The sequence below is a fragment of the Engystomops pustulosus genome, chromosome 6, assembly GCF_040894005.1.
Source record: "Engystomops pustulosus chromosome 6, aEngPut4.maternal, whole genome shotgun sequence".
Lineage (NCBI taxonomy): Eukaryota > Metazoa > Chordata > Amphibia > Anura > Leptodactylidae > Engystomops > Engystomops pustulosus.
The window spans coordinates 81,602,467-81,628,465 of NC_092416.1; the positions used below are offsets into that span (position 1 = coordinate 81,602,467).

Genomic DNA, 25,999 nt, shown 5'->3' on the forward strand with positions numbered 1-25,999 from the left:
AGTTTTGTTTGATTCGGTTAATGTGGGGGGGGCTGCTTGAACTTTCATTTTTTGTTCATATATTCAAAACAAAAGCAGCACAAACAAAAATTTGCGCAGCACAAACCAGCACAAACGTAGCAGAATTGTTCGCCACCAGTTTTGTTTGATTTGGGCAATGTGGGGGGGGCTGGTTGACCTCTGATGACCTCTGGAAACTTTCATTAAAATCTTAAAAACGATAGCGGCACAAACGAAAATTTCTGCTGCACAAACCAGCACAAACGTAGCACACACGTTTGACACCAATTTTGTTTGATTTGAACAAGGTGGGGGGGCCAACTTCACTCAGGTGAATTTAATGCACAGTGTGGAAAATGAGACAATGATCACATTACTTTATTTGTGCTTTAGAAAAGTCATCCAGGTGCTCAGACACAAGTCCTGCAGAAGTTGCCATGCAATCAGAAGACGATTGTACAGTCCCAAAACTCCGGTGACTATTTGGACAACAGTGTTTGTATCACCCATCCTAGAGCCCAACACATTCTGAGCACTTGCATCCAGGTCGAGTTTGGGGTGGAACATACATTCAAACAGACTGTTAAAAATTGTCAAACTAGGAGGCCAAGAATAAGGGTACATTCACACGCGGTATGCCCGCCATGTGCTGGAGAGGAGGAGGTGACCCCTCCTCCCTCCATAGAGAATAGCGGCGCACGGCCGCACACACGCCGAAAGATAGAGCATGCTCTAACTTTTTGCGTTGTGAGGCCCGGATCGGTGCCAAACATGTGTGGCACCAAATTCTGCGCTGTGCCGCTTTTGCCGTCTATGGGGACGTACACGCGCCTGAAAATTTGCGGCCGCATGTACGTCCCCGCAGACGGCCATGTGAATGTGCCCTAAGGCCTATTTCATTCTGAAATATTTGACCCTTTACATTTAGAGAGTAAATATGCCAATTTGTTTCTTCATTGAGGGATAAGAAAAACTTTGCCTCAAAACTATCTTGAAGGCAGCAGCACCTTCACGCCCCATGTCCATAAGCTGATTTATCATTGGATTGCATTCGGTCAGAATTATAACAGTCTATTCTGGTTTGCAGAAACACTCAGTGGGGGAAGCAGCATGTACTACTATAATATAATAAAACATGGTCTCTGTCTTTTGTAAAAGTGAAGAGATACAGGTTAATGTTTTTTGCATCTCGTCAACACAGCAAGAGGCCATAGACACAGGTCAGGAACAAACTAAGCTCAAGAAGAGTTTGCCTTTAAAAGGAAACTTTAGCAGAGGTACAAAGACGCCATGCGGCCTCCATTGTGATTCAGGAACCAACAAGGTTTGTCTTTTTGGGCACAGGAAGGCATGCGATAGAAAACAGACATACTTTTCTTGTTTTACCATTTCTTCTTTAATTGATGTTTGAGCTTCCCTAATAATTTTTAGTCAACGTATGGCATGTAATTGATTTTGCGTAATGTAATTGATGTCATTGTATTTAGGATTAATAGTATCTTGCTTACCCTACAGCAGTGATGGCGAACCTATGGCACGGGTGCCAGAGGTTGCACTCGGAGCCCTTTCAGTGGGCACCCAGGTTGTCACCCCAGGACAGAGTTCACCAGACAGGACTAGAATCTACCTGCAGTACCAGACATCTTGAGATGCTGCTCTCAATGCTTTTTTTAAGATGAAACGGCCTTGACGGATTGGAACTGCAGGAAAAGTGACAAGGTATAAACAGGGCCAGATTATCTTCCTCTTGCTGGCCCCATGATTCTTCCTGTACAGAGAGAACCTGGAGAAAAGCTATAATGTCGTCTAAATTTGCCCTTGTGCTTTAAATTGTATTGGTGTCCTCAGGGGGCCGAAACAACTTAATGTTGTGGAAAAACAGGGAGCGATAAGTTACCGTTTAAATTGTAATGTTGGCACCTGATGGTAAAATAGTGGGTCTTGGTTGTAGTGTGGGCACCTCATCTCTAAAAGGTTTGCCATCACTGCCCTACAGAGACAACAGAGTGAAGGGGAAATAAAGAAAAGTCTTTAAAGATTTAACTTTTTTCTCCACAAATCAATAGCTCTTGGGATGTAAAACAACTTGCCTATTATCTTTGTTACCTATATATGCAGCAGTTTCTCTGCTAACCCCCTCAGATTACTCCTCTCCATGTGGTGATAAGCCCTATGAATCCGTACTTTGTTTACGAGTCAATTTCATGGGAGGTTAGGAGCTGCTGCAGCTCCCTGCTCACACGGAAGGATGTGTGAATACAGTCTCCTGCACAGAATAGTGACATACATGATCTCCTTTTTCCACATCCCAGTCTGATTCTACAGATCTTTCTCTGTCTCTCTTCTCTATTTATGCTGCTCCCCCCACTTGTTACATGTTCCCTGCTCTTCCATGCGATGGAAGCTGCCAGGCTGGTCACCATATATCTCCTGTATGTGCTCTGTGCAGTGTTCAGTGGATTTACTTGTGGGAAACTACAATTACTTACACTAAATTACTTAGAGGGAACATAAGGCATGGGACCTGTGGGCAAGCTAACTGGCCTCAGCCTGAGGGCATAGACAGACATTAGTCTCCTCCCACTTCACCTCTGGTAAGAAGGATTTTTGCCAAACACTTTCAGAACAGAAAATGCCATAACTTTGGAAAACAAAGGATAAGCAGCACAAAGTAGGTATCATAGGGGAAATCACATAATAATTTGGTAAAATCTTACCATGATCCATACTGGATCAAACCCAATGGGCCACATCTATTAAACCGTCTGCACCTGTTTTCTGTCCAACAGAAATGGAAAGAATGTATTTGAAGCTTGTACATGTATTTATAAAGTGTCTGCGCCAGTTTTGTGTTGTGGCTTAACTGTGCTAACAAATCAGGAAAATATGCACCTATATTTAAGAAAAAACGGTATTTCACACAGGAGAATCAGTTTAGGAGTATGAAAAACTTTATTTAAAAAGTAGGTTGTAGAATAAGCTTAAAAAGACCTGTGTAGATCTGAGCATGTATGGCGAGGCAAAGAATATGGGTGGATTCACTTGGGGTGCATTAATGTGCTACAAGCAAATTGGCTGCAAAATTTGCATGCTTCCTGATAATTCTGATGCAGAATTGCAGCAGATTTAGCCCTCTGCGATGAATGGCTGAAACTCACAGCAAGCCTATGTTGAATCAACATTTACTGGGGACGTTTTACTAAGCATAACACAGCTTCTACGAAAATGGGACATGGGTGCAGTATATAGTGAGCACGTCCCAAGTTGTTGTTGTTGTTTTTTTTAAGAGGATGTCAGGCGAATAAAACCCTCTAGCGGCACTTACTAAAGTAAGAAGCTCCCCAGCCTTCTCCCAGTTGTTTCTGATAAGCAAGGAAATAATCTACTAAGTAGAGGTCCAATTGGCGCTCCCCCTCTCTTCAGATTCTCCCCCGGACCACCACTACCACACCCGATGTCGGCGGTGACTGCAGCATCAAACCTGGCACCTTGGACCGCTACTTGTGCATTGTTTCCTGCTTATTGGTATGTTCCAATAAAGCTAGAGATTTTAAAAAGTAGCGGTCCAATGAGGCGGTGACTACAGCATCTGGGGGTTAAATCTAAAGAGGGGAGCACCTCAAACTACCCTTTCATAAATATGATTGGACTGCTACTTAGTAGATTGTTTCCCAGCTTATCATTATGTTCCGAAAAAGCTATAGATTTAACACTGCTATAACTGGGGTAGGGCTAGGAGCTGTTTACTTTAGTCAAAGCTGTTTTGAGGGTTTTGCTTGCCCGGCGGGTCCTCTTCAGAAGAATATGTGCCACTGTGCCAAAATTTTACTGCAGTGTTCTGGCATGAATTATGCAAGAAAACGCAAGGTGTAAATGTAGACCATATGCTATGGCAGATTTATCATTCAGTGCAAGGCATTGATAAACCTGGACGACTTAAAGGGCATCTACCACCAAGATAAAATACTATATGCAAATGAGCCTAAGGGGCTCCAGATTCCACAGGCTTATTTGCATACAGTCTTTCATCCTGGTGGTAGAATTGCTTTAAGTGGTCTAAACTTTACACTTACTTTTAGAAAGAATTTGTAAAAGTAAAGCTACCATCAAAAAGAAGCATGATAAACTAGGGACACTTATAGATCCAGACACAGTGACTGTGGTAACCTATTTGTTTTACATGGTTTTTAATTTATTATGCAAATGAGGCTGAAGGCACAGGAGTTTCCAGAGGCCCTCAGTGTTGTAGCTTTACAGTCTGTTACAATGAGCACAACTTGTCTCACCCAACCCCCCCGCCTGTGTAAACTAGCAGCTGCAGGAAGTGCAGAGGGAGGGGAGACATGTTCTGCTCACTGTAAAAAGCCTGTGAAACTATAGCACTAAGTGGCTCTGGAATCACCCCCCCACCCAGAGCCCCTCAGGTTAATAGGCGTAATTTTAAAAGTTCATTTTAGAAGGATGGAGATCAGGGATAAATTTTATGAGTGCACCTAGTTTATCCATGCTTGATTTTCATAGATTTCCTTTAAAGCACAAATTTGGATATATGGCATATGCAAACATTTCCACTTATGTGAAGGTTTTCATGTGCAAAAAGTGCAGCCAAATGCAGTAGGAATTTAATGGTCACTAAATTCAACAAAACTTGCATAAATACCGAATACAAGAAACAATCTTATCTGAGAAAAATGCTCCAGTTAGTTTTGGGCTATCATCTTTGCCTTAAAAAAAAAATAAATAATATACATTTTAGTCCATTGTAAAAGTTTCTGGTCATCATATGAATTCATTCTTCATATCTGCAATCTATAGCTCTAGTTATCAGACCACTCAGAACTAGCTAGTGGGAATCTAGCTGTTGTGACTACCCCCCCCCCCTCCTTTCTATATACATCTTCTAAGCTAGCTATTATAGGGCCTTATTGTCCAATAACGTTCCCCTCTGCAGGCTTCATTGGCCACATCTGTATTTGTCCGGCTAGCGACGTAGCAGTTTTGACTCGCGTCTACCCCTACATAGAGCTTCTACTGGATACCTCAGTAATCCTGTGTGTTACTTGCTTCTTCCTTCTCAATCCATTTTCTACTATGACAGCACTGCTGAAAACAGATTGGGAACGAAGAAGCATGACAAGAGCCAAGTGGTACGTGGAGAAAGAAGCACCTTCAAGCCATTTTTATTCACTTGTACCTTTGCTTTAAGCAGTTTTTGTTTGAAATTCAGAGACTTATTTAAATCAGATATTCTTAAAAGAGAACCTGTCTCCAGATTTTCAGTAATAATCCTAATGACATGTTCCAATTGCACTGTGCTAACTATTGTACACACTGCATTTTTTTTAGCCAAAACATAGTTCCTATCCTAACCCATCCCATATCCTTTCACCCTCCCTTCAGCACAGGAGGGCATCAACTGAAGGGAGGAGTGGAGATGGTGAGTCGAAAGACCTGGACTTGCATGAATAACATGCGCCCTAGGGACTTACCTCCTTCTGGATGGTAGGTTTAAAGTTCATTTTCTTGGGTTAGGAAGAATGCATTTTCAGATAAAACAGTGTGAGCAATAGTTTGTATAGTGATATGGAAACCTGTCATTAGGTTTATTAATGAAAAACTGGTGACTAGTTCCCATTAAAATTTGCAGCAAAACCTACAGCAAGAACTGAATGCACAATTGGTGCGGAAAGGTTGTGAATTTTGATGCAGAAAATCTGCAGTAACCACTTTACATATACATGCAGCCCAGGAGCTAGCATTTAACCTTTTTATCCCCTCTTGTAATTGTAAATAAAAAAAACTGTTTAAGCCACAAGATGCACTGGACAATAAAATAGAAGCAAAACGTTTGTGTATTCTGCTCATTTTGAACAAATGAGGACTTAAAGAAATTTTTAGGTAATGACATACAAAAACATTAAATGGCAAAGAAAAAAAAAAAATCATTCAGACTGAATACTTTTTTGATAAAGACATAGCACCATAAATATTAATAAACTAAGGTAAACCAAATACATTTTGGGAGTACAAGATAAACACACTAAAGAAAAAACAATCTTTTCTTGAAGAAAAATTTCAATTTTAGGGTGTGGGTGTTCTAGAAATTTGGATTTCCACCTGTTTTAGAGACTAAGGCAAACCGGTGTGTAAATCATGCTCAGGGGAGCTTAAGAGTAGCTACTCGTAAATAAAAATCTACATAAAACAAAATAAAATAAAAAGGGGGTCCCATGATACCCTTAAACTTTCCACTCCATCCATTTCTAAGAAATGCTTTGGAATTACTAACAATAACAAGGGAATGATGTAGGAGATGGAAGTACACTCAGTTGGATTCATCGCTTGACAAGGATGCAACGTCCAGATCAATAGATCCATTGGTGAGTACAAGGCGCAGTCTTTTTGAGGGTGTGAAAGGATTGAAAGTCACACATTTCTTCTTACCCTCACCAGATAATTCAGATTCCTGTGAGGTATACATGGTATTCATAGTTCCCCGTCTTACTGGCACCAGGCAATCATGGGCTCCTGTAACAGAATGCCTCCTTTTGAGATTATTGTTAAAACCCAGCTCTACATATGGCTTTAAGGATAGCTTAGGATCCAGCTGCATTGCACCAGTGAACAGCCTGTTTGGAGCAGAGAGATGATTTACAGATCTAGCACTTGCAGATTCGCTTGTTGCCTTTACATGGCCATTAAAGCGTGCCTGCTGTGCTTTAAGTGGACTTTTCTTTTCATCAAGTGCTTTTTTACCCTTGAGCTGCACTGGACTGGACCTTAGGGAGAATACCGTACTTGCATATGACCTAGTTTGCGGTTTTGATGCCCCATTTTTACTGGCTTGCTCAAGAAGAGCACTGTGTGTGGTAGTAACCAATATGGTTGACTTAGATTTTAGGGGACTATCTGAGTGTCCAGAACATGGATCCTTGGATTGCGGCGTTTTAGTTATGAAGGACTGGGGCGGGCTTGAAGCACCCAAGTGGTCAGGAACTGTAACTCTGGATTTGCTCAGATTTACTGTGATATAATGAGTTAGTCCAAGCTTTTGAGGTGAAAAATCATTAGACTGCATTACGAAGGAGCCAGGATTTTCATGTACTGAAGTAGTTAGGGAGACGTCCTCGGCATCCTGAATATGTAACAACATTTCTGTAGGTGATCTTTTAGAGACCACAGGGGACACTAGAGCATTAGGTTTTAGATGACTCATAGAGAGATCAACATCAGTGTTTTGTCCATTTTGACCATCAGACTCTACTAAAGGACTTAAAGAAACATTTTGTACCAGTTGGGAGTCCACAACATTAGCCATATGTCTGCTAGACTGTGTATCGCTGCATTCAGAGACGCTTTCAGAACATCCCACTAAAAGTTCCTCCCGTGAGGCATCTTCATGACTAGACTTGGAACGCAGAGGACCATTTTCGGAGTCTTTGACCATAGCGGTTCTAGCTGGCTGAGATGACTGAGATGAACAGATTTCTGGTCGCTTGCCAGGGCTGATATTTTGTCTTTGGAGTCTGACTACAGGTTCCATTCCAAGTTTACAACACAATCTATCACTTTGTGGCTGTGAAACAGGGTAACTTCGACGACGATGCCTGAAATTATGTAGGACAATGCGCACGTCTTTTATAATGGTCCCTTGGGGCAATGAAGGCTTCAATGCCGTATGTGACATCATTTTAAGATGTTTTGATTTATTATAAAAACTAAAGCGAGAACATGAAGCTGAAGGAGGAGACCTGAGACTTGAGGAAAAAGTTCTATATTTGCCATTTTCAGGGCTCTTTTTGAGGCTGATTGATTTCCTGGTAGCTTTGGGAGGGAAACAAAAGGAACATATTAGATATAGGCTCAAGATGTAATTTATAGAGCAGGAACAGATAAGTAACCATCAATATAAATCAACCAATTACTCCACAAAAAAATTAAAAAAAAATTGTAGCAATTTTTAACCTGAAAATTCTGTACAATGCAGTATAGTGTGTAGTTAGATTGCCAAAGCAGCTGTGGACCCCTCTGCCATATTACTAGCCCCTAGTTGTAGTACTTTGCACTAGTATCATTCTGTAGTGGATATGTTTTTTTGATCACCTTTTATTGCATTTTTCTAGGGATGAAATGGGAAAATGTCAAAATTTGGTGCTTTTTTTTACGGTATTCATCATGCAGGTTCAATATTGATTAATTCTTATTCTAGGGGTCGTTAGACTAGGTAAAACTACCGTACATATGTGGAGTTTGTTATGATTTTGACCTTTCCCCCCCCCCATTATATTTCATTTTGTGTTAATATGCTTTTATTAATTCACTAAAAGATAGATAAATAACTTTTTTTTTAATGCTCTAAAAGGCGAATAAGGTAGACCACTAAAAAGAACAACTCTTCTCTCAAAAAAGCGCTTAACAAGAGTTGACAGCCAAAAAATTAAAATGTAATGCAGCTGAAAAGATGGTGATGCTAAAATGAACAAGATTTTCTCCAAATTATTTTTTATTCTGCAAAATTTAATAAAAATACACAAAACCATCACTTCATCTTTAACAATCTGCTTAATAAAAAAAAGGCTCGCACGGTGAACTACGTTAAAAAAAAAAAAAAACACACATGCTCAGAAAGAGATAATTTTTAATGAATACCCTTTTTAAAAAAAAAAAAAAATTCTCTAAAGTGCTTTTAAAAATGTTACGTGCTCCAAAATCAGACATCTAAAAAGAATTAACTTTTTTGACTTTGTCCCAGGAGGGGAAGAGAAGGTGCAATACCCTGATTGCACCTTCTATACCCTGTAGTACCGTAGTACTGCAGTGTGTACTAGCTGTCGGCAAACATCTGTCAGCCAGTGTATTAGATGCTGCCACTGTCCGGTAACAGGGTCAACTCTGGCAGCCCTGTGGGCCTTTATTAGGCCCCTGGCTACCCTGACAACACATCTGCACCCTCCGATCACTGCGCAGGGGATGCCAATGCAAGGGGAGAGCTGTAAGAGCATCTAAGGGGTTAGATGGCTATGATCTGTGAGTGCACAGACAGCAGCTGTCTGGCTGTCACTATAAGCCGGGCTCCTGCTGCAGTTGCACAGGCTCTACTTCAGAGCCTGTGCACTCTACTCAACGTACGTAATATGCGTAGTATAGTATAGTAAAAAGGGAAAACTGCCCCTTACCTGAGATCCGCTTTTTCTTTTTCGGAGAAACATTCTGGTTTTGTTTTTCGCTTTGATGTATCAGCCTCTGCAGACGCCCATCTGTCTCTCTGAGCTTGTATTTTTCCAATGAGGTAGATTCAGAAGGTAATTGTTTTTGCAACCTGAAAGCTCCTTCTCCTTTTCTAGAAAATATGGAGATTCTATGGTTATTATATACGGGACTAAAAGCATTATTAGGACTGGTTACCTTCAGAAGGCAAGAAGAAAACACAGCCATTATATTCCTGCTAGCAAAAAAACAAAAAACACACCTACCTCTCGCAAGTGCAGCATTCACACATCTCATTTTTCTCCCCAAAAAAACTGTCACCATAGAAGCAGGTTATTTCTTCTTCTGGTTTGATGTCCCTGAGAACTTTTACACATGCTGCGTTTCCGTCAGATGGTACAAACTAAAAAGTGGGAACATTACAGAAATTATTGTAGGAGATGCATTTCTATTACTTTTATCCCCACCCGAAGCCAATATTTATATATATTATATAATCATATACACTCACAAAAGTTCAAGAACAAGGCGAACACTTGATTTTTTTCAGAAATAATGTAATTTCCATTGATCGACATTTGATGGATTTACCAAAGTACCATATATACTCTAGTATAAACTGGCCTGGGTATAAGCCGAGGCACTTACCGGTAATTTAAAAAAAAAAAAAAAAAAAAAAAAAAAAAATTTAAAAAAAAATTTAAGGGAAAACCTATTGACTCAAGTATAAGCCGAGGGTGGGAAATTTATTGGTCACATGCCCCCCAGAAGTGTTGCGGTGCACACACTTTGAGGTCGGCATGCAGCAGGCATTATGGTGTGTGCAACGCAGTGGCGGGGATCTAAAAACGGAACCGGAGCTGAAGAAAGAAGAGGACCCACGGGAGGGGCGTCGGAAAGGTGAATAAAAAATGATGATCATAATTAGAGAACAGCAATGTCTGTGGCACATCGAAAGTCAATTTTCGGAAGATTCCACCAGTCACCAAATAGGAAGTGTTACAGGTCTTTGCTTTGAATATCTTCAGCACATCTGCAGCCACAGTGCTTTAGAATATATACAGGTTATGAAATTTGCTTAAAATGCAGCTTTTTTTTTTTTACTCCTGTTAGGATAAAGTCACATAGCACTGCACATTGAACTTGACATTTGGGAATTGTGTGTTCTCCAATTTTCCTATCCAGTGTATGTATGAAAAAAAGGAGTCATCTACACAATATAAGTATACAACTCAACTGACACAGAAAATATTTGCATTACACCATACAAGGGTCTACCCATTGTATAAAGTTATAGTAAACAGACACCAACAACCATTTCAACAAATATTTAACATGATACGGGTTAGAAAATCCATGGCTTAGGTCAACTTCCATTGGGATCATTTCTCCAATGTGTACACAAATAACTTTTGCTATCACATCAATTACATAAAGGCCGTCTGCGGGATATGTACACGAGAAGTTCTTTATGCATGTTCTTAAGTTGAATTTGTATGCAAGTCGGAACAGGTATGGTTTTCTAACTGTAGTTCCAGACAAAAATTTGTGTGTCCCGGTGAGAATTGGGTTTTCAACATTTGTGGTGTAATGGGAACAAGGATCATCAATAAAGCTTCATTACAGACACTTTACAGCTGATCTTTGCAGCCTGGGACTAAAGTAAAGCATCCAGAGAGGTCACCAGAGATCACAAGGGGAAGAGGGGTCCGTCAGCAGCAAGGGCTTGGCTGTAAGTCAGGTGTTCTTAAGTCGGAGACAGTCTTTACTTTATTCCAAAGCTGTCCACTACAGAATTGGAGCTTACGATGCAAGTGTTATCCGAGTAAATCACATCACGCTCACTTGTGGGCAATAGGCCAAAGTTTCGGGGGGAGGGTATTACGTAATTTACCAAAATACATCTATTAAAAGTTCTGCATCACTTCCTGTCCATAAAATGGCTGCAGATGGAGTGTCACGTGATCTCTATCTGTCCATGAACAATCACTCTGTCAGAACCTTTTGACAGTATTCGTGAATATGAGATCAAGGGCAATTGTTCTAGGACAGATAGAGATCACATAACCCTCCATCGGCAGCCATTTTAGGGGCAGGAATGTTTTGCTGATGAAGACATCAAAAAGGGGTGCAGAAGTTTTAATACAGGTTTTACTCGTAAATTACCTAATATTCTGCCGCCACATTTACACACACTACAAAAAACAAGAGTTAAAGTGGCCAATCCCTTTAAGGACCAAAGAAATTGTAGCTTTTATTTTGGTCACTGTATATGTTTTAAGTCCATTATAAAAAAAAAAAACCCTCAAAATGCATTTCAAACTAAGCACTTGCATCACAAAAACTGTAGAGAAGATACTAGCAAACATACCTTGCAGTTAGGTCGGCAGTCTTGTACATCGAAAAGAGTAAAATGGATAAATAAGAAAGAGGTGGGAGAAATAAACATACCATTACATAAGAATACAAGAAAAGCTGTAACATGACACAGTTTTATAAGAATTAGACTGACTGCCCAAATCAACAAAGCTTTCATACATGGAAGAAAGGGGAACAGTGTCCTGGAAGAATCCTGTAGTGAAGGATATGAGATATATATATATATTACACTTATCATGGTCTTCCCCTTCTAAACTGTTATACTTTCAGCTTCCTAACAGGGTATTGGTGTAAATCATTCTTATATTTATCTAGATCACCATAAATAGAAGATAAATGTAAACCAAAATGTAGGTATACGAGTGTTAAATCTATAATAAGTATGGAGAGTATAGTTTTGGCCTAAATCCATTTCTTATTGATTAGATGTTAAAGGGCTCTAAAAGCCAAATCTATGAGTCACTAAAAAATTACTGTCTATGCAGATGACACCCAGATCTATATTTCTGATCCAGATATCGCCAGATATCAGATTTAATTCCAACCCATCTATCAGTCCTGGTAAACAAAATTTCGATCCCCCCCTGCATTCCACAATGTAGCTCACAGACCCTGACTTCTTGCCGGCAAACAACTCTAATCATAGGGAGAGAGAGGCTGCAAGCTACAGGCAGATAAGGTACATCAGATCTCATAGTGTAAGAACAGATATGTAGCAGAGCCGACAGTGTGTAATATGCATCTCAGCTCTCTATTTCTATGTCTCAGATACTAGTACAATGTTCAGAAGGTAAATGAAAGTGTATATAAACCTTGTACTCTGATAACCTAACCACATTTTCAGCTCACAGAACTAAATGGATCATAATGTGTCTGGGCGGGGACTCTCTAACCACACTCTGGAATTTTACACATCAGTGAGCTAAAACAGAAATAAAATGGAGTAAAATTGTAAAGTAAGGGGGTTAAAAATTATCTTTACTGTGTAAACATCACTAGGGCATTGAGATTTGAGAATTCTCTTTCATGGGAAAACTCTTTATGTTCACTGCCTTGTAGTATGGGCTCAAAGATTACTCCAACCTGCCACCTCCATCTCAAGAAGCATCTCTTTCACATCCGACCTCAATCCAGGGTCTACAAAATGACTAGTCCATGCCCTCATCTCCCGCTTGCACTACTGCAATAATCTTCTCTATTCTCCCAGCTAACCCTCTAGCACCACTCCAATCTATCCTTTACTCTGCTGTCTGGCTAATCCATCTGTCTCCTCGCTTCTCCTCTCTGCAGTCTCTCCACTGGTTACCCATTGTGCATCAAATTCATTTTAAAATACTAAATGTGACTTACAAAGTCATCCACATACTCTAACTTTGTACCAAAATGTGTCAGACTTCTCCCCACTTTCCAAACATAACCCGAAAGCCCACCTGTTCAGGATCACCTACAATACACAATAACTGCGCTGCTCTGTTCCCTCTTATCTCATCTTCCCTCCCATATCGATTCTGAGACCTGACAGGCAGGGTCTTCCTTGCACTTGTCTCCTGATCATTGTAGTCTTGTATTTTGTACTTGTCTTTATGTAATGTATGTGAGCCCCCTAGTGATTGTACAGCACCATGGAATTAATGGTGCTCTATAAATAAATAATTGCTAGTCATTAATACAATTTTGAAAGAAAAAAAAATTAAAGGGGAAACTGTACATATAAATCCACATCATAAGTAGAATATAAACACAAACCGTGGTTAATAAAGGCTGCAGGACCAAGCCAAAGCTGTGCACATTTCTTTCTTGTAGAGTACATAACACTAAAATCATTTTCACCAAAGCGAAGTAAACTCTCATCAGCTTTGGTGAGCTCCGCTATGCACCCCACAAGCAACGCAATTTTGTCATTCCTCGCCCTGAGGAAGAAAGAGCAAAAAAGTTACGTTGAGTATATTGAGAAAAGTTGTTAAACACGAGAAAAAAAAAAAATGTTTTCCATTTTACTTTTGTTTTTCCCTTCTCATCGTACCAAGAAACAAAAGGTTTCAGAAAACTTATTTTCTGTTGATAAAAACTTGCAAAACAGCAGCGATGAACGGGAATGTTTCTTGTATCATATATGACTATATGTCGCATCCATGAAATGCAGTGCATCTTCTCATGAACTAATCAGTCAAATGCATGGGGCCTTACATGTAGGATCCAATGGCTTATAACTACCATAGACTTCTAAGTATCTGGACATGGTCATGGATTGAATTCAAATGTGTTTTTGTAATAAAATGTAAAGGAATAGGTTGAATTGTACTTACCAAGGTTTTTTAGCGACAACTTTGGCTCCATTTGTTTCCAGGGAGTACCGGTTGCAAGGAAGGATCATGAAACCACTTTCTGGTAGGAACATTCGCAAATATCTGAATATCTAGGACCAAGCCAAAAATAACAGGTTCAGCGTTAAGCTTCTTCCACACAAATGTATGGAACCCCCAGGGAGGAACCCGAGCTTAGCATACATTCGCCTGGAGAGGTGGGTGTTCCTCACCCGCCCCTCCGTGATGCGACCACATACTGCCATACTACAGTATGACAGTATATGGGGATTTTCATACTCATTTACTACAATGTGCCACTGGCATATTGTAACAAAATGTCTAGAAATCCTACAGCCTTGGGTCTTACAAAGACCTGAGGCTGTCATGGAAACAAATGTTTTTTTAGTTATTGGGGCCATGTGACGGCTTTTTTTTGCGGGTTGAGATGCTTTTTCCAGTGTTACCATTTTGGAGTTGGTATGCCCTATTGTCAAAAATTTATGAACTTTATTTTGAGGGCAGGAGTAGAAAAGCATCAATTCTGTACTGGATTTTTTACTTGTTTTTTTTGGTGCTCACCATATAGGCTAATAATCATGTTATCTTTATTCTATGGGTCAATACGATTACGTGGATACCATAATTAGGGTTCATTCAGACGGCCATCTGGGGGGAGGGCGTACATGTAGACGGCAATGGCACCATATTATATTCTTTGTTAAATCTATGGGTCGTAACGGATGTGGAGATGCTATATATGTGTGGTTTGCGTTATGATTTTGATAGCGTTATAAATCTCTTCATATGTTTATGGGACTTATGGCCATTTCTGATCATTTTTTATTTAAGAACAATTAATTTTTTTGCTTTTCTATTATTCCCACCATGAAACATGAACAAAGAATCATCTGATTGCCTCTTCATGATAATACCCTATGCAAGTGCGGACTCATACAGACACTGCCTGCAGCCATTAGAGCGATCAGCACCCCAGCCCCGATGACCACATAGCAGTTTAAATGCTGAGGTCGCACTGACCGTGGCATTTAACAAAATAAACACTCGCGATCGGAGCCCACTCCGACCGCAGGTGTTACACTGGGATGTCAGCTATCGGCTACAGCTGACACCCAGTTTATTCCAATGCCATACATATCGGACGCAGAGAACCAAGCTACAGCGCACAGCAATCATGCAGTTAAATGATGGGTTGCATTTATAAATCAGCGTGCAAAAAATACAGAAATATCAAATATGGAGGTTTTTCTTAAATTTTTTTTATCATGGGGCTTTAATGGGATAAGTGGATCTATTACTTGATTTTACTTTTTTTTTTTTAACCAGTTCGCGACCGCCCGCCGTGTATTCACGGCGGTGGTCGGGTTGCGCTGCATAAAGAGGGCTCACGGGCTGAGCCCTCTCCATAACCGGTAAGTCTTTGCTGCATATTGCAGCAAAGGCTTACCGGTAACACCCGTGATCGTTGCTAGCACCGATCGTGGGTGTTATCACAGAAGTTGGCAAAATCAAAAAAAAATTTTTGTACAGGAGGTTTTAATTTTTGTAAATGTATGAAAACATTCTAAAACCTGTACAAATTTGGTATCCCCTTAATCGTAACGACCCAAAGAATAAAGTAGACATGTCATTTGGGGCGCTCAGTGAAAGATGTAATATCCAAGCCCACAAGAATACGGCACAAATGCGGTTTTTCACCATTTTCACTGCATTTGGAATTTTTTTCCCGCTTCCGAGTACATGGCATGGAATATTTAATACCATCACTATGAAGTGCAATTTGTTACGCAGAAAACAAGCCGTCACACAGCTCTTTAGGTGTAAAAATAAAAAAAAAAGTTAGATTTTTGAAGGTGGGGAATGATATTGCAATGTATTGAGGCAGGCAGTAAGCATATTAGATCCTACCGCAGGTGGGACACAGGACGTCACTGCTAGTCCCAAAAGTGCTTGCCAGAAGGCTATGTAATGAAGTATGCATGTACCCATTAGGGAATAGTATCAGATCATAACACTTACATGCGTCTTTAACATGGCTTCCTGTTGCGGGGTCCTGTTTTTGAGGTAAGTGTTAGCCCCATTTACAAGTGACTGGAATGCTGCCTCCAGGTCTTTCTTTTTCCGGAATGTGTGCAGTGCCTCCCGCAAGTGATGCTGTCTCCTGATGGAAGGCAAAGGACTGCAAAACAGAGACACTTTATTACCAACACAGTTTACACAGCTTTCGTCACTGAAACTGTCACATGCTTTTGCCTGTTTCAGACTAATTTTTGGTGATACATTACAATCTTTTTTTTTTTTTTTTTTCAACATGATGGCCCGAGGAGTTCAGACAGGAAACAAGCTTCTCTCTGGGTAGCGACTTAGGAAGCAATTTTTACATATCAAATTTTAGACATATAAAAGGGATTTAGACGTATAAAACAACATACCTTACGTTCATTTTATGCGTTCTGAATCCAAGATATGGATCAAGCACCAAGCTAGTTGCCAAGTCGTCATTTTCACAGAGCTCCTGCGCCGTCAATCTGTTAGAACCCATGGTATTATTGAGCTTTGGATCATGCTGCAAGTATCTGGTAACCAGAAAGGAAAGCAGGTTAGTGGCAAAGTAAAAATGGAGATTACAACATAACATCCCTCAACCGCATTTACAAAAAGTGCAAACCCTAATAATTTTTTGGGAAGATTGGGAGCAAGGATTTCTCACCCAAGAGGGCGTTTCCCTCAGAGTGACCACTCTGATGAGCTCAAACTAGAGAGATATTTCTTTACATATCCACGGATTCAAATTTTCACAGCACTAAAGAGAATACTACATTACATCAGGACAAAATATACAGCAGCACTTCATCTGTTTTGGATGCCTTATGTAGACCTAATGGTACCCATTGCTGTCAGTAGGGTTTGTCTGTGGCCATCTACATACATCTTCTGATGGTCTTCTGCACATGACATTCAATATAATAAGATATGTGGCCTTGATGAACCCATGTTTTTATTTACCTACCCATAACCCTACGGAAAGATCTCTAATATCCATTACAGTAAATAGATTTTAACCCAAACTTAACAATCCGTTTTTGTGATCTTTTACTCTCATTCACCCTGATTTGCACCCCCTGTATTGTGCATCTGTCACAGGCTTAGTCACTGCTCAGGGACAAGGTTTGTCAACGGCTAGACAGCATTTTGCACAGGTAAATCTGATCACACCAGGTGCAAAGCTGCCTTTACTTAAACAGGATAGGCTCCCTGTAAAAGGGAGTACTAGCTATTCCCTAAGGAATTCATGCCTCTCATTCTCCCCTCCTTTGGGAGACATATCCATTGTCTGAGAAATTATAAATAGACAGCCAATCCTCCTCAATTACACCCACGTAAACAACCGGGGTGTTTAGAAGTGCAACATTTTACATACTTGGAAAATTATTTCTGAGATTTAAGAAACAGAGCCAACAACTACATGTGGGACCCTTTAATAAATGTAACGTCCATTTCCTCTGAGATTATTAATAAAGACCTGGATCTGGAGTAAAGACTTCATAGAGAAAATGAATAAAAGGAAAACCTTGCACCTGTTCTCTATGTTCAATCACTTCTGGTTTTTGCCCATTGTAATTCATAAAAAAAACCAAGATGTGAACTGGAGGGGAACCAAAAAAACATTTACAGACAGGTCATGAGAGGTGAAGGATTTTCCGTTACTGACAGAAAGGGGCAAAATGTGTCTGACTCCTGGGACCTTAAATAATCACGAAGATAAGGGTCACAGCAAATACTGGAGTGGTGCACGTTTGGTTGGTGGTCTATTAACTTCTATAAAAATATTAGATCGCAGTCCCAGGGGTCAGACAGAAGTGAAAGGATGGACATTAGTGTATTCTAATGGGGTACACATTGACCCTTCTTTTCATCTTTACCAAGGGTGAGACCGCTAACAAGTGTAGGCCCCTTGCACACGAATGTGAGGGGGACCGATAATCAGCCATACAATCTGTGGCCGGATATCGGTCCTTGCAGAAAATGTAAGGTAAGGTTAAGTGTGTGCCATGATATAAGCTTTATGATTCATTTACGGTGTGAATGATCTTAGGATTGACGATGGAGCAACACCTTCTTTCTTATCCCACTCACTCCCCATTTTGTCTACCTCTCAACCCTCTGCTTGCTGCCACTAAATGAACACGGATTACTTGCTATATACAGGCAGTTCCCGGGTTGCGTACAAGATAGGGTCCGGAGGTTTGTTCTTAAGTTGAATTTGTATGCAAGTCGAAACTATATATTTTATAATTGTAGATCCAGAAAAAATAAAAAAAAAATTTGGCCCCAGTGATAATTGGAGTTTAAACATTTTTTGCTGAAATGTAAAGCTTCATTACAGACACCTTACAGCTGATCAGTGCAATCTGGGACTATAGTAAAGCATTCAGAAAGCTTCACCAGAGGCCAGAGGGGTCTGTCTGTAAACATGGGTTGTCTGGAAGTCAGGTGTCCTTAAAGGGAACCTGTCATCAGGAGACTCATTTTTAGCACTTCCCCAGTCCCCACAGAGCGTAGTACATACACTGCCAAAGTGTTTTTGTATACAAAATTGGTTTTACAGAAAAAAAAGATATGTTATATTGTACCTTTCATTAGCATGTGCTGTGTGACTAGGCAGTTGCCTAATGGGAGGGGCTGGAAAGGAGCAGTCCCCCCCCACCCTTGAGAAACATGTGACCTTTTCAAATATATGAATAAATCCCCACACTCGGGATTGGCTGTAGAGGAGCAGGGGGCGTCGTTAAGCCAAGTGATGGGTGTTTTCATATATTTGAAAAGGTCACATGGAGTAGCTGTTCCCCAAGGGTGGGGGGGGGGGGGGGAACTGCTCCTTTCCAGACCCTCCCATTTGGCAACTTCCTAGTCACACAGCAGATGCTAATGAAAGGTACAATATAACATCTTTTTTTCTGTAAAACCAATTTTTTTATACAATAACACTTTGGCAGTGTATGTACTATGCTCTGTGGGGACTGGGGGAGTGCTAAAAATGGGTCTCCTGATGACAGGTTCCCTTTAAGTAGGGGACCACCTTTAAATAAATTTCTTTACTTTCCTTAGAAGTTTCAGCTTAGGGCCACATAGTGAAAGGCCTCATTTATATGAAAGTGAAACCAATGGTGCAGGTTTTGTCATGCAGCATTTCTGCCCTATTGGAGCTTTACCATTGTTGACCTTTATTCCTAATTCACAGGGTTGAAGAAAAACTCCTTGCACATAAACGTATGCTTGCATGGCTAAACATACAGACAGATGAAGAGGTGTGACCTGCTTACTGCTCTCCTCTCCATAGAGTAAGATGAAATAATATTGGACATGTCCTATTTTTTTTTTTTTTTTTTTTAAAACTCCCTCATGCTTCATTAGACAATGGGGGAGATGTATTAACGCACTTGCGCCACAATTCTGGCGGTTCTGCGCCAGAAAAAGCTGTGTGAAAAGCCTTACACCACATTTTACACCGCTTTTTAGACCTGTTTTTAGTTAGTCATTTTCCAACTGGTCCGACTAAGGGGACATGACCTCCAGAAAAGGCGCAGTTTGGTCTAAAGGGGCGTGGCCTATTTGAATGTTCTGTCCGCCAAATATTGTGACGCAGAGTTTAGACCACTTCAAAGTAGGTGTAAACTGGAAATCGACAGTCTTATCCTGCACCAGTTTCAATTACACAGTGATAAATGAAAATGGCTATGGTTTTCCTCCACTAAACTGACGGAACCTGGGACACATTGATAAATCCCCCCCCCCCCCCCAATGTGTTTCCTCAGTGCACCATTACCGGGCGCCATAGGTAATCATATCCAAACAGCGCTGGTCTATATTTGGGAGTCTGATCCCTAAGGAAAAGATATACTGGCCTGGCTTTATCCTGCAGCATGTAAATAGGCTTCCTGAAAAAGCGATGCTTGATTTTAAAGGGGGCTGCCTTACAAGGTGGTCAATGTTTTTCTTATCCCATCCTGGAAATTGTATTTGCATTTTTGTTGCCTCACTTACACATCCATTTGACTGCACTGTTATATTTTTGTACAGTAGTAAAATGTTAAGAATTAAAGAACCTAGCTCGAACATGCACTTTATAAATTTGATGAATTTCAGCATGCACAAGGTGGCAAATAACACTTCCCTCAATATAAGAAGGTGAGGAAACACACATTGTACGATTCCCAAGCTTTTCTAATATGGAACCAGTTGCCCTCTGTCCTTCAGCAATCTTCCCCTCATAGTGCCATGCGAAGTCCAGCCTGTATCCAGTAGATAAAGTTACCACTGCAGTCAGCAATAAGAGCAGACATCAGCGTTGTAGCCAAGGTGCCTCATGCTGCACAATACATATCTGTATAATGAAAAAGGCTGTGCCAGCAGATACACCATCTATTACTATTACACCACAGGGAAAATTCTCCCAACAGCCTGATAGCATGGCACGAATTTTGTGAATAAAAGGGAAAGTGATGACGCCAAGGTCATGCCCCGGAAGAAGCCGAAATTGGGCAAAACCCTGGGTTGGGTTAATCTGTTGCCTAGGTCTTCCATTTGGTTAATTCAGATAATACATACTCTGAAGGTCTGGGAGATCTAAGAGAATATATGGATTAATCTGTACAAGGGTGTGAACATGGGAGTGTTTTTCCATTTTCTTCCACTACCAAGGACGAGAAAATGTTCCCCGTCTTTTTCATCTGATCACACCTGTGGAGTGAGAGGACTCTTTCGAGCGCAACCATTAACATATATACGAATTCACAGAGATTTTGTCGGGAGACTCTTTTGGACATAAAGTATCCTTTATGTCAGTAGAATTGTAAAGTTGAACTTGCTTGTGGGCAACGGGCTTTAGAGATTGTATTTTATGAGGGCAGAAATTCAGAGGAAACAAGTTTACACCTTTTAAGCGGTTAAACCCTGAAAGCATTGTGAACTCGTCCTTACCATTACATAATACAAACTCATTTCCTCATCATGGGCAGGTAGCCCAATTCAGATGTCTGTTATCTTTTACAGACTATATCATGCCTCATGCATACGAACACATGGGGGTCTGTGAAACAGCCATATCACGGCCTCCCTAGAGCTATCACTGCACCGTCACTGGGCTAGAACATGCGACTAAGGCCATTGATGTGCATTCTGTTATCTTGGATGCTGCTGTGGAACCAGGTTTTTTTCTAGCTTATTTATTGCAAACTTTAATTTATTTGTTAAAAATGGATGAGGATACAATACTGCTACATCCCAGACTTAAACCACACACAACCCCTGCCCTTTCCCATTATTCGGGATGTAAGGGGACAGCACTTTAAAAGCCGATTTTGGCATTTTCCCTGCATTAGCACAATAAACATGTTACTGGTGATTATTAGTGTATGTAATGTCCCGCACACCTCAGCCAGCACTACAATGCGGCCTGCTGACCCTTCCAGGCACTAGGCTGATAGACATGGCAGACACGGCTAGCCTGCTCTAGGGTTTCTCAGGGCAGATTCTTCCGTTATGTACAATTCGTTACATAATGGGAACGTTACGGACACAGGAACTGAATGATTCTGCGGATGTGACATAACGACCTCCGCGGGACTCTAAGTGGAAGATAACAGGGAGCAATAGCATCTCTCTGCACAGCACTTCAGCTGCGGTGTCGGGACGGGGGACTACAACCCCCAGTGCTCCAGCCTGTCCGTACAGCGCGGCCCGTTATCAGCCACTTCCCGTGCACTACTCCATCCCTGCAAGCAGGAAACCCCCTTCCCGGCCGTGCCCGGCAGCTCATATTTCCGCTCCCAGAATCCTTTGCAAGGCGGGTTTTTATCCCGACCTGACCCAGCTCCGTCTGCAACCCATATTACAGCCCGGAGCAGCGAGAGCCTTCTGCCTGCCCACAGGGCAGCCTTACCGAGCCTGTGTGTCCGTTCTAGGGTCCTCCACCCGCAATTCACTCTCCCGCTTCCGCCCTTCTTTGCTGCCTCCGCCTCTTCTCTTCTTTTCTTTTTTTTTTTTTTCCCCCTTAGTAATAAGTCCCGCCCACGTAACCTTCACGACGCTCTTCATTGGACTGTAGCGTCTGACGTCTTGTTCCTAATAGGTCATATACAGCGTCCGTCAAGCGCTATAGTAATGTCTATTGGTTAGAACATATGTCGATCATGGGGATTGGTCTGGGTTACACATCTCCTCCTACTCCCTGGCGGCGGGCTCTGGTTGTACAACGCGTGGTGCGGTGTTGTCCCGGAAACTGTCAGTCAAAGCTGCGTTCACATGTGACGTTTATATTGCGTTTTAAAATGCAATACAACAACATGAGGAGAGGAGATTTGCTTAATTACATTGTTATCAACATTTGCGTTTTGTAAACTCAAATGTTAATAGGAATTTCATTAGGCAAATCTTCTCTCCTTAGCTGTTGCAGCGTGGTTCAAAACGCAATGTAAATGCCATGTGTGAACTTTTGCATACTTTGATGTACAGAGCTGGGTAAGGTGTCATTATTTTATTAGCTTTGTGTTTATCAATAAAAAAGGATACTTGGTACTTACCATAAATTAATAATATTTGTGTTGATGGAGGATCTGTAGGCTGGAGCTGATTGCTTAAAATGGCATTGTGATATGTGATATATGTGGTTCTTCCAATTCCTGATGCCTGTTATAAATAATGATGAGTCGTTCGCGAATGAGCCTGCACAAAGAACCGGCTTTTTCAAATGAACAACAGATGGTAGGCTTCTGTCAGTGAGCGATAGCTCACTGAACCTTGCCTCACCATGCTCCCTTCATTCAAATAAAATCGAGTTAAAAGTGGGGTGGAGTAGGCTGTCTGCACACTTTACTCAGAACCAGCAAGGGGTTAACATGCTTACTCTCAGGGCGCGTTCACACGTTGCGTTTTGGTCGCGTTTTCATTGCGTTTGAAACGCATATACAACAGCTGAGGACAGGTGATTTGCCTAATTACATCACTGTTAACGCTTCTGTTTACAAAACGCATCGTAAACGCGATGTTAACGCATGCGTTAACAAAGCGTTAACGCATGCGTTTTGTTAACGCATGCGTTAACATTGCGTTTACAAACATAAACGGTAATGTAATTAGGCAAATTACCTCACATCAGCTGTTGTATATGCGTTTCAAACGCAATGAAAACGCGACCAAAACGCAGCGTGTGAACGCGCCCTCAGGGTGCTGTCACACGTCGCGTTTACTGCATGCGTTTAAAAACGCATTGCTACAGCTGAAGGGATATTTCCCTAATTAAACAGCTGTTAACGCTTGCATTTACAAAACGCATGTGTTAACATCGCGGTTAACGCATGCGTTAACAATGCGTTAACCGCGATGTTAACACATGCGTTAACAATACGTTAACGCTTGCGTTTTGTAAACGCAAGCGTTAACAGCTGTTTAATTAGGGAAATACCCCTTCAGCTGTAGCAATGCGTTTTTAAACGCATGCAGTAAACGCGACGTGTGACCGCACCCTCAGAGCTCTGCCTCTCTCACCTGCAGCAGATGTCATGCTCTGATAAATACCCCTTGTGCACTATCCTCTTTGCTAGTTAAAGACTCTTTGCTAGCTATATCGTCCATACTGCTGTTTCACTACTTTTGTACAATATTTGGTTCTTGTACTTTTTGTATTTGTAATTTTGTGCCTTTTTAGATTTCTCTGTTTTGACTAAGATCATCAAGCTCCTCTTTGTGTAATTTGTGTGTCTTGTTACGTATCCACACTTTGGTGCAGGAAATGACCAACTGTGATTGTCCTGTATCACCTCGGATATGCTGAGGCAAGAAGGCAGGGTTGTTGGGGAGCTAAAGTTTTAGGTTTCACTGCCCTATATGTTGCCCAATTCTCCATTGTCTCCATTACAGATACAAAGTTATACTCTGACCTGTTAGCAGCCTACAAAATGAAATACACATACACAGTTGTGAGAGGAAATTTAGGGTCTTCTACAAACAAATTTAAATATCACAGTACCCCCAGAAGAAAGAGGGAAAGGGTTTTACTCTCCACTCTTCATGATAAAAAAGCCAAACAAGGTCCTTCAAAATGATTGCACATTTAAAGTGTTCAAACAAATGGATTTTGTATGGGAAATTAAAAATGGAGTCAGTTAAATCAGCGACACCCGTAATAAACATAAATGCTCTGATGGGTATGGTGGATTTAAGAGACGCTTATTACCGTGTTCCAATACATCATTGTTTACAAAGATTGCTAAACTTTGCACTAAAACCTTCTCAGGGCAAAAGCCATAGTTCATAGGCCTTCCTTTCTGAATATTGTATCCTCTCAGAACACTGACAAAGATAATTGCAGAAGATTTAACATCAATAAGAAGAAAGAGAATTGTGTATATTCCATATACAGGCAGTCCCCGGGTTACATACAAGATAGGGTCTGTAGGTTTGTTCTTAAGTTGAATTTGTATGTAAGTCGGAACTGTATATTTTATCATTGTAATCCCAGCCAGAACTTTTTTGGTCTCTGTGACAATTGGATTTGAAAAATGTTATGTTGTCATAAGAATCAGGATTAACACTAAAGCTTCATTACATTTGATAACTGTTACAGCTGTTCATTGTAGCCTAGGACTAATTCACAATAAATTACCAATATCCAGCGGTCCGTTTGTAACTAGGGGTCGTATGTAAGTCGAGTGTGCTTAAGTAGGGGACCGCCTGTATAGACGATCTGCTAATAGTGACAAATTAAGAAGAGGAATTTCTGGCTGACAGAGACTTAATTTTGACAGATTTAAAAAGACTGAGGTAGATCATAAAACTACAAAAGTCAGACCTGAAACAAAACACACAGAAGAAATTTCTGGGAACTGTTCTGGATTCCTCCTTACAAATATATGTTCTCCATCAAAAAAATGTTAATCTGTCTAATCCATTCATTTCAATGGAAAAAGACATGCAGGACATCCATGAAACTCCTGGGACAATTCACTGCATACATCCAGAAAGTGGCATAGTACCAGACTCACTCCTTCAAAAATCAGTCCTTTCTGTATGGACCAGAACCTTATTCACATAGAAAGGTGAAGAGTCCAGACGTAGTAGATTTCTCTTTAACTTGGTGGATGAAGATAGGAAGTCTCCAATATATTAACAACAAAATCCTATTATATCCATTGAAAGAAATGCCAGATTAAAGGACAGGGAGCCAGTCTTCTAGGTCTTCTCCTCCAAGGAACTTGACCAAATCTATAAAAATTCAGCCATCAAATTACAGCTTTGGGTAAGTTGGGAGACCATAAAGTTTACCTCAGAGAAGATAAAATGTCATTTTATAAAAAAAATTCTCTCTGACAATGTGACCACAGTGGCATATCTCAGAAAGCAGGGGGGTACAAGATGAGAAGACCGTCTACAGTTGTATCATCAGGTTGGAACAAAACAAATTTCTCTGTCAACAATCTGCCTAATGGGCAAGGACAACATAGTATCAGATTTAGAATTCTGATTTAGAAATGTGGTTCCCACAGGAGGACTTCTTTGCCTCAAGTCTCAACAACCAATTGAAGCAAGCAACTTACTGGTGCATGCAAATCTAAACCCTAAGTGCCATGTTTGATATCTATGTGGTGGAACACAGGTGGGTTAAAAAGTTTATAAAATTGCATTCTAGACTGAGATCGTATGCAATATTTTTATTGTTCTGGAGGTATTAAAAAAGTGTCCTTTTAAACCTAATGGGGGTCATTTACTAAGGGCCTGATTCGCGTTTTTACGTCGTTTTCCCCGAATTTTAGTGATATGTGTCGTTTTTCCCTGAATTGCCCCAGGATTTTGGCGCACACAATCGGATTGTGGCGCATCGGCACCGGAATGCACGCGACGGAAATGGGGGGGGGGGGCGTGGCCGTCGGAAAACCCGTCGGATTCGGAGAAACCGCCGTATTTTTTTTTAAAAATGTGTCGCTTGGCACGCGCTTACCTGCACCCGGCCTGGCTCGGTGAACTTCAGTGTACTCCGACGGAAATCAGCGCATCAGCGACACCTGGTGGACATCCAAAGAGAACGTGCCACT

At 40.9% G+C, this 25,999-nt stretch overlaps 2 protein-coding genes across 3 annotated transcripts in view; one reads left to right on the plus strand and one right to left on the minus strand.

Moving 5' to 3' along the window:
• Positions 1–25,999, plus strand: part of JAM3 (junctional adhesion molecule 3) — a 397,725-nt gene that overhangs the window by 44,049 nt on the left and 327,677 nt on the right. The gene's annotated exons all lie outside the window — the stretch shown is intronic.
• On the minus strand, positions 2,934–22,622 carry LOC140135355 (histone-lysine N-methyltransferase KMT5C-like). 2 transcript variants are annotated; one of them, XM_072156754.1, is made up of 9 exons: positions 22,493–22,622; positions 16,343–16,486; positions 15,930–16,089; positions 13,893–14,002; positions 13,333–13,496; positions 11,579–11,598; positions 9,474–9,610; positions 9,177–9,340; positions 2,934–7,824 (listed from the first exon to the last, which is right to left on the minus strand). In XM_072156754.1, the coding sequence occupies exons 2-9, from the start codon at positions 16,450–16,452 to the stop codon at positions 6,326–6,328; spliced, it is 2,364 nt and encodes a 787-aa protein (XP_072012855.1). In that variant the 5' UTR covers positions 16,453–16,486; positions 22,493–22,622; the 3' UTR covers positions 2,934–6,325. The 2 variants fall into 2 exon arrangements, with proteins under 2 accessions (XP_072012855.1, XP_072012854.1); XM_072156753.1 differs by lacking the exon at positions 22,493–22,622 and adding an exon at positions 21,853–22,022.

Coding starts and splice junctions, on each gene's coding strand:
- LOC140135355 (XM_072156753.1), bottom strand. CDS start 22,007: ATGAAGAGCGTCGTGAAGGTTACGTGGGCGGGACTTATTACTAAGGGG. Junction 16,487..21,852: donor AGAACGGACACACAGGCTCG/GTAAGGCTGCCC, acceptor TCTGGTTACCAG/ATACTTGCAGCATGATCCAA. Junction 9,611..11,578: donor ACTGCCGACCTAACTGCAAG/GTATGTTTGCTA, acceptor CCCACTTTTTAG/TTTGTACCATCTGACGGAAA.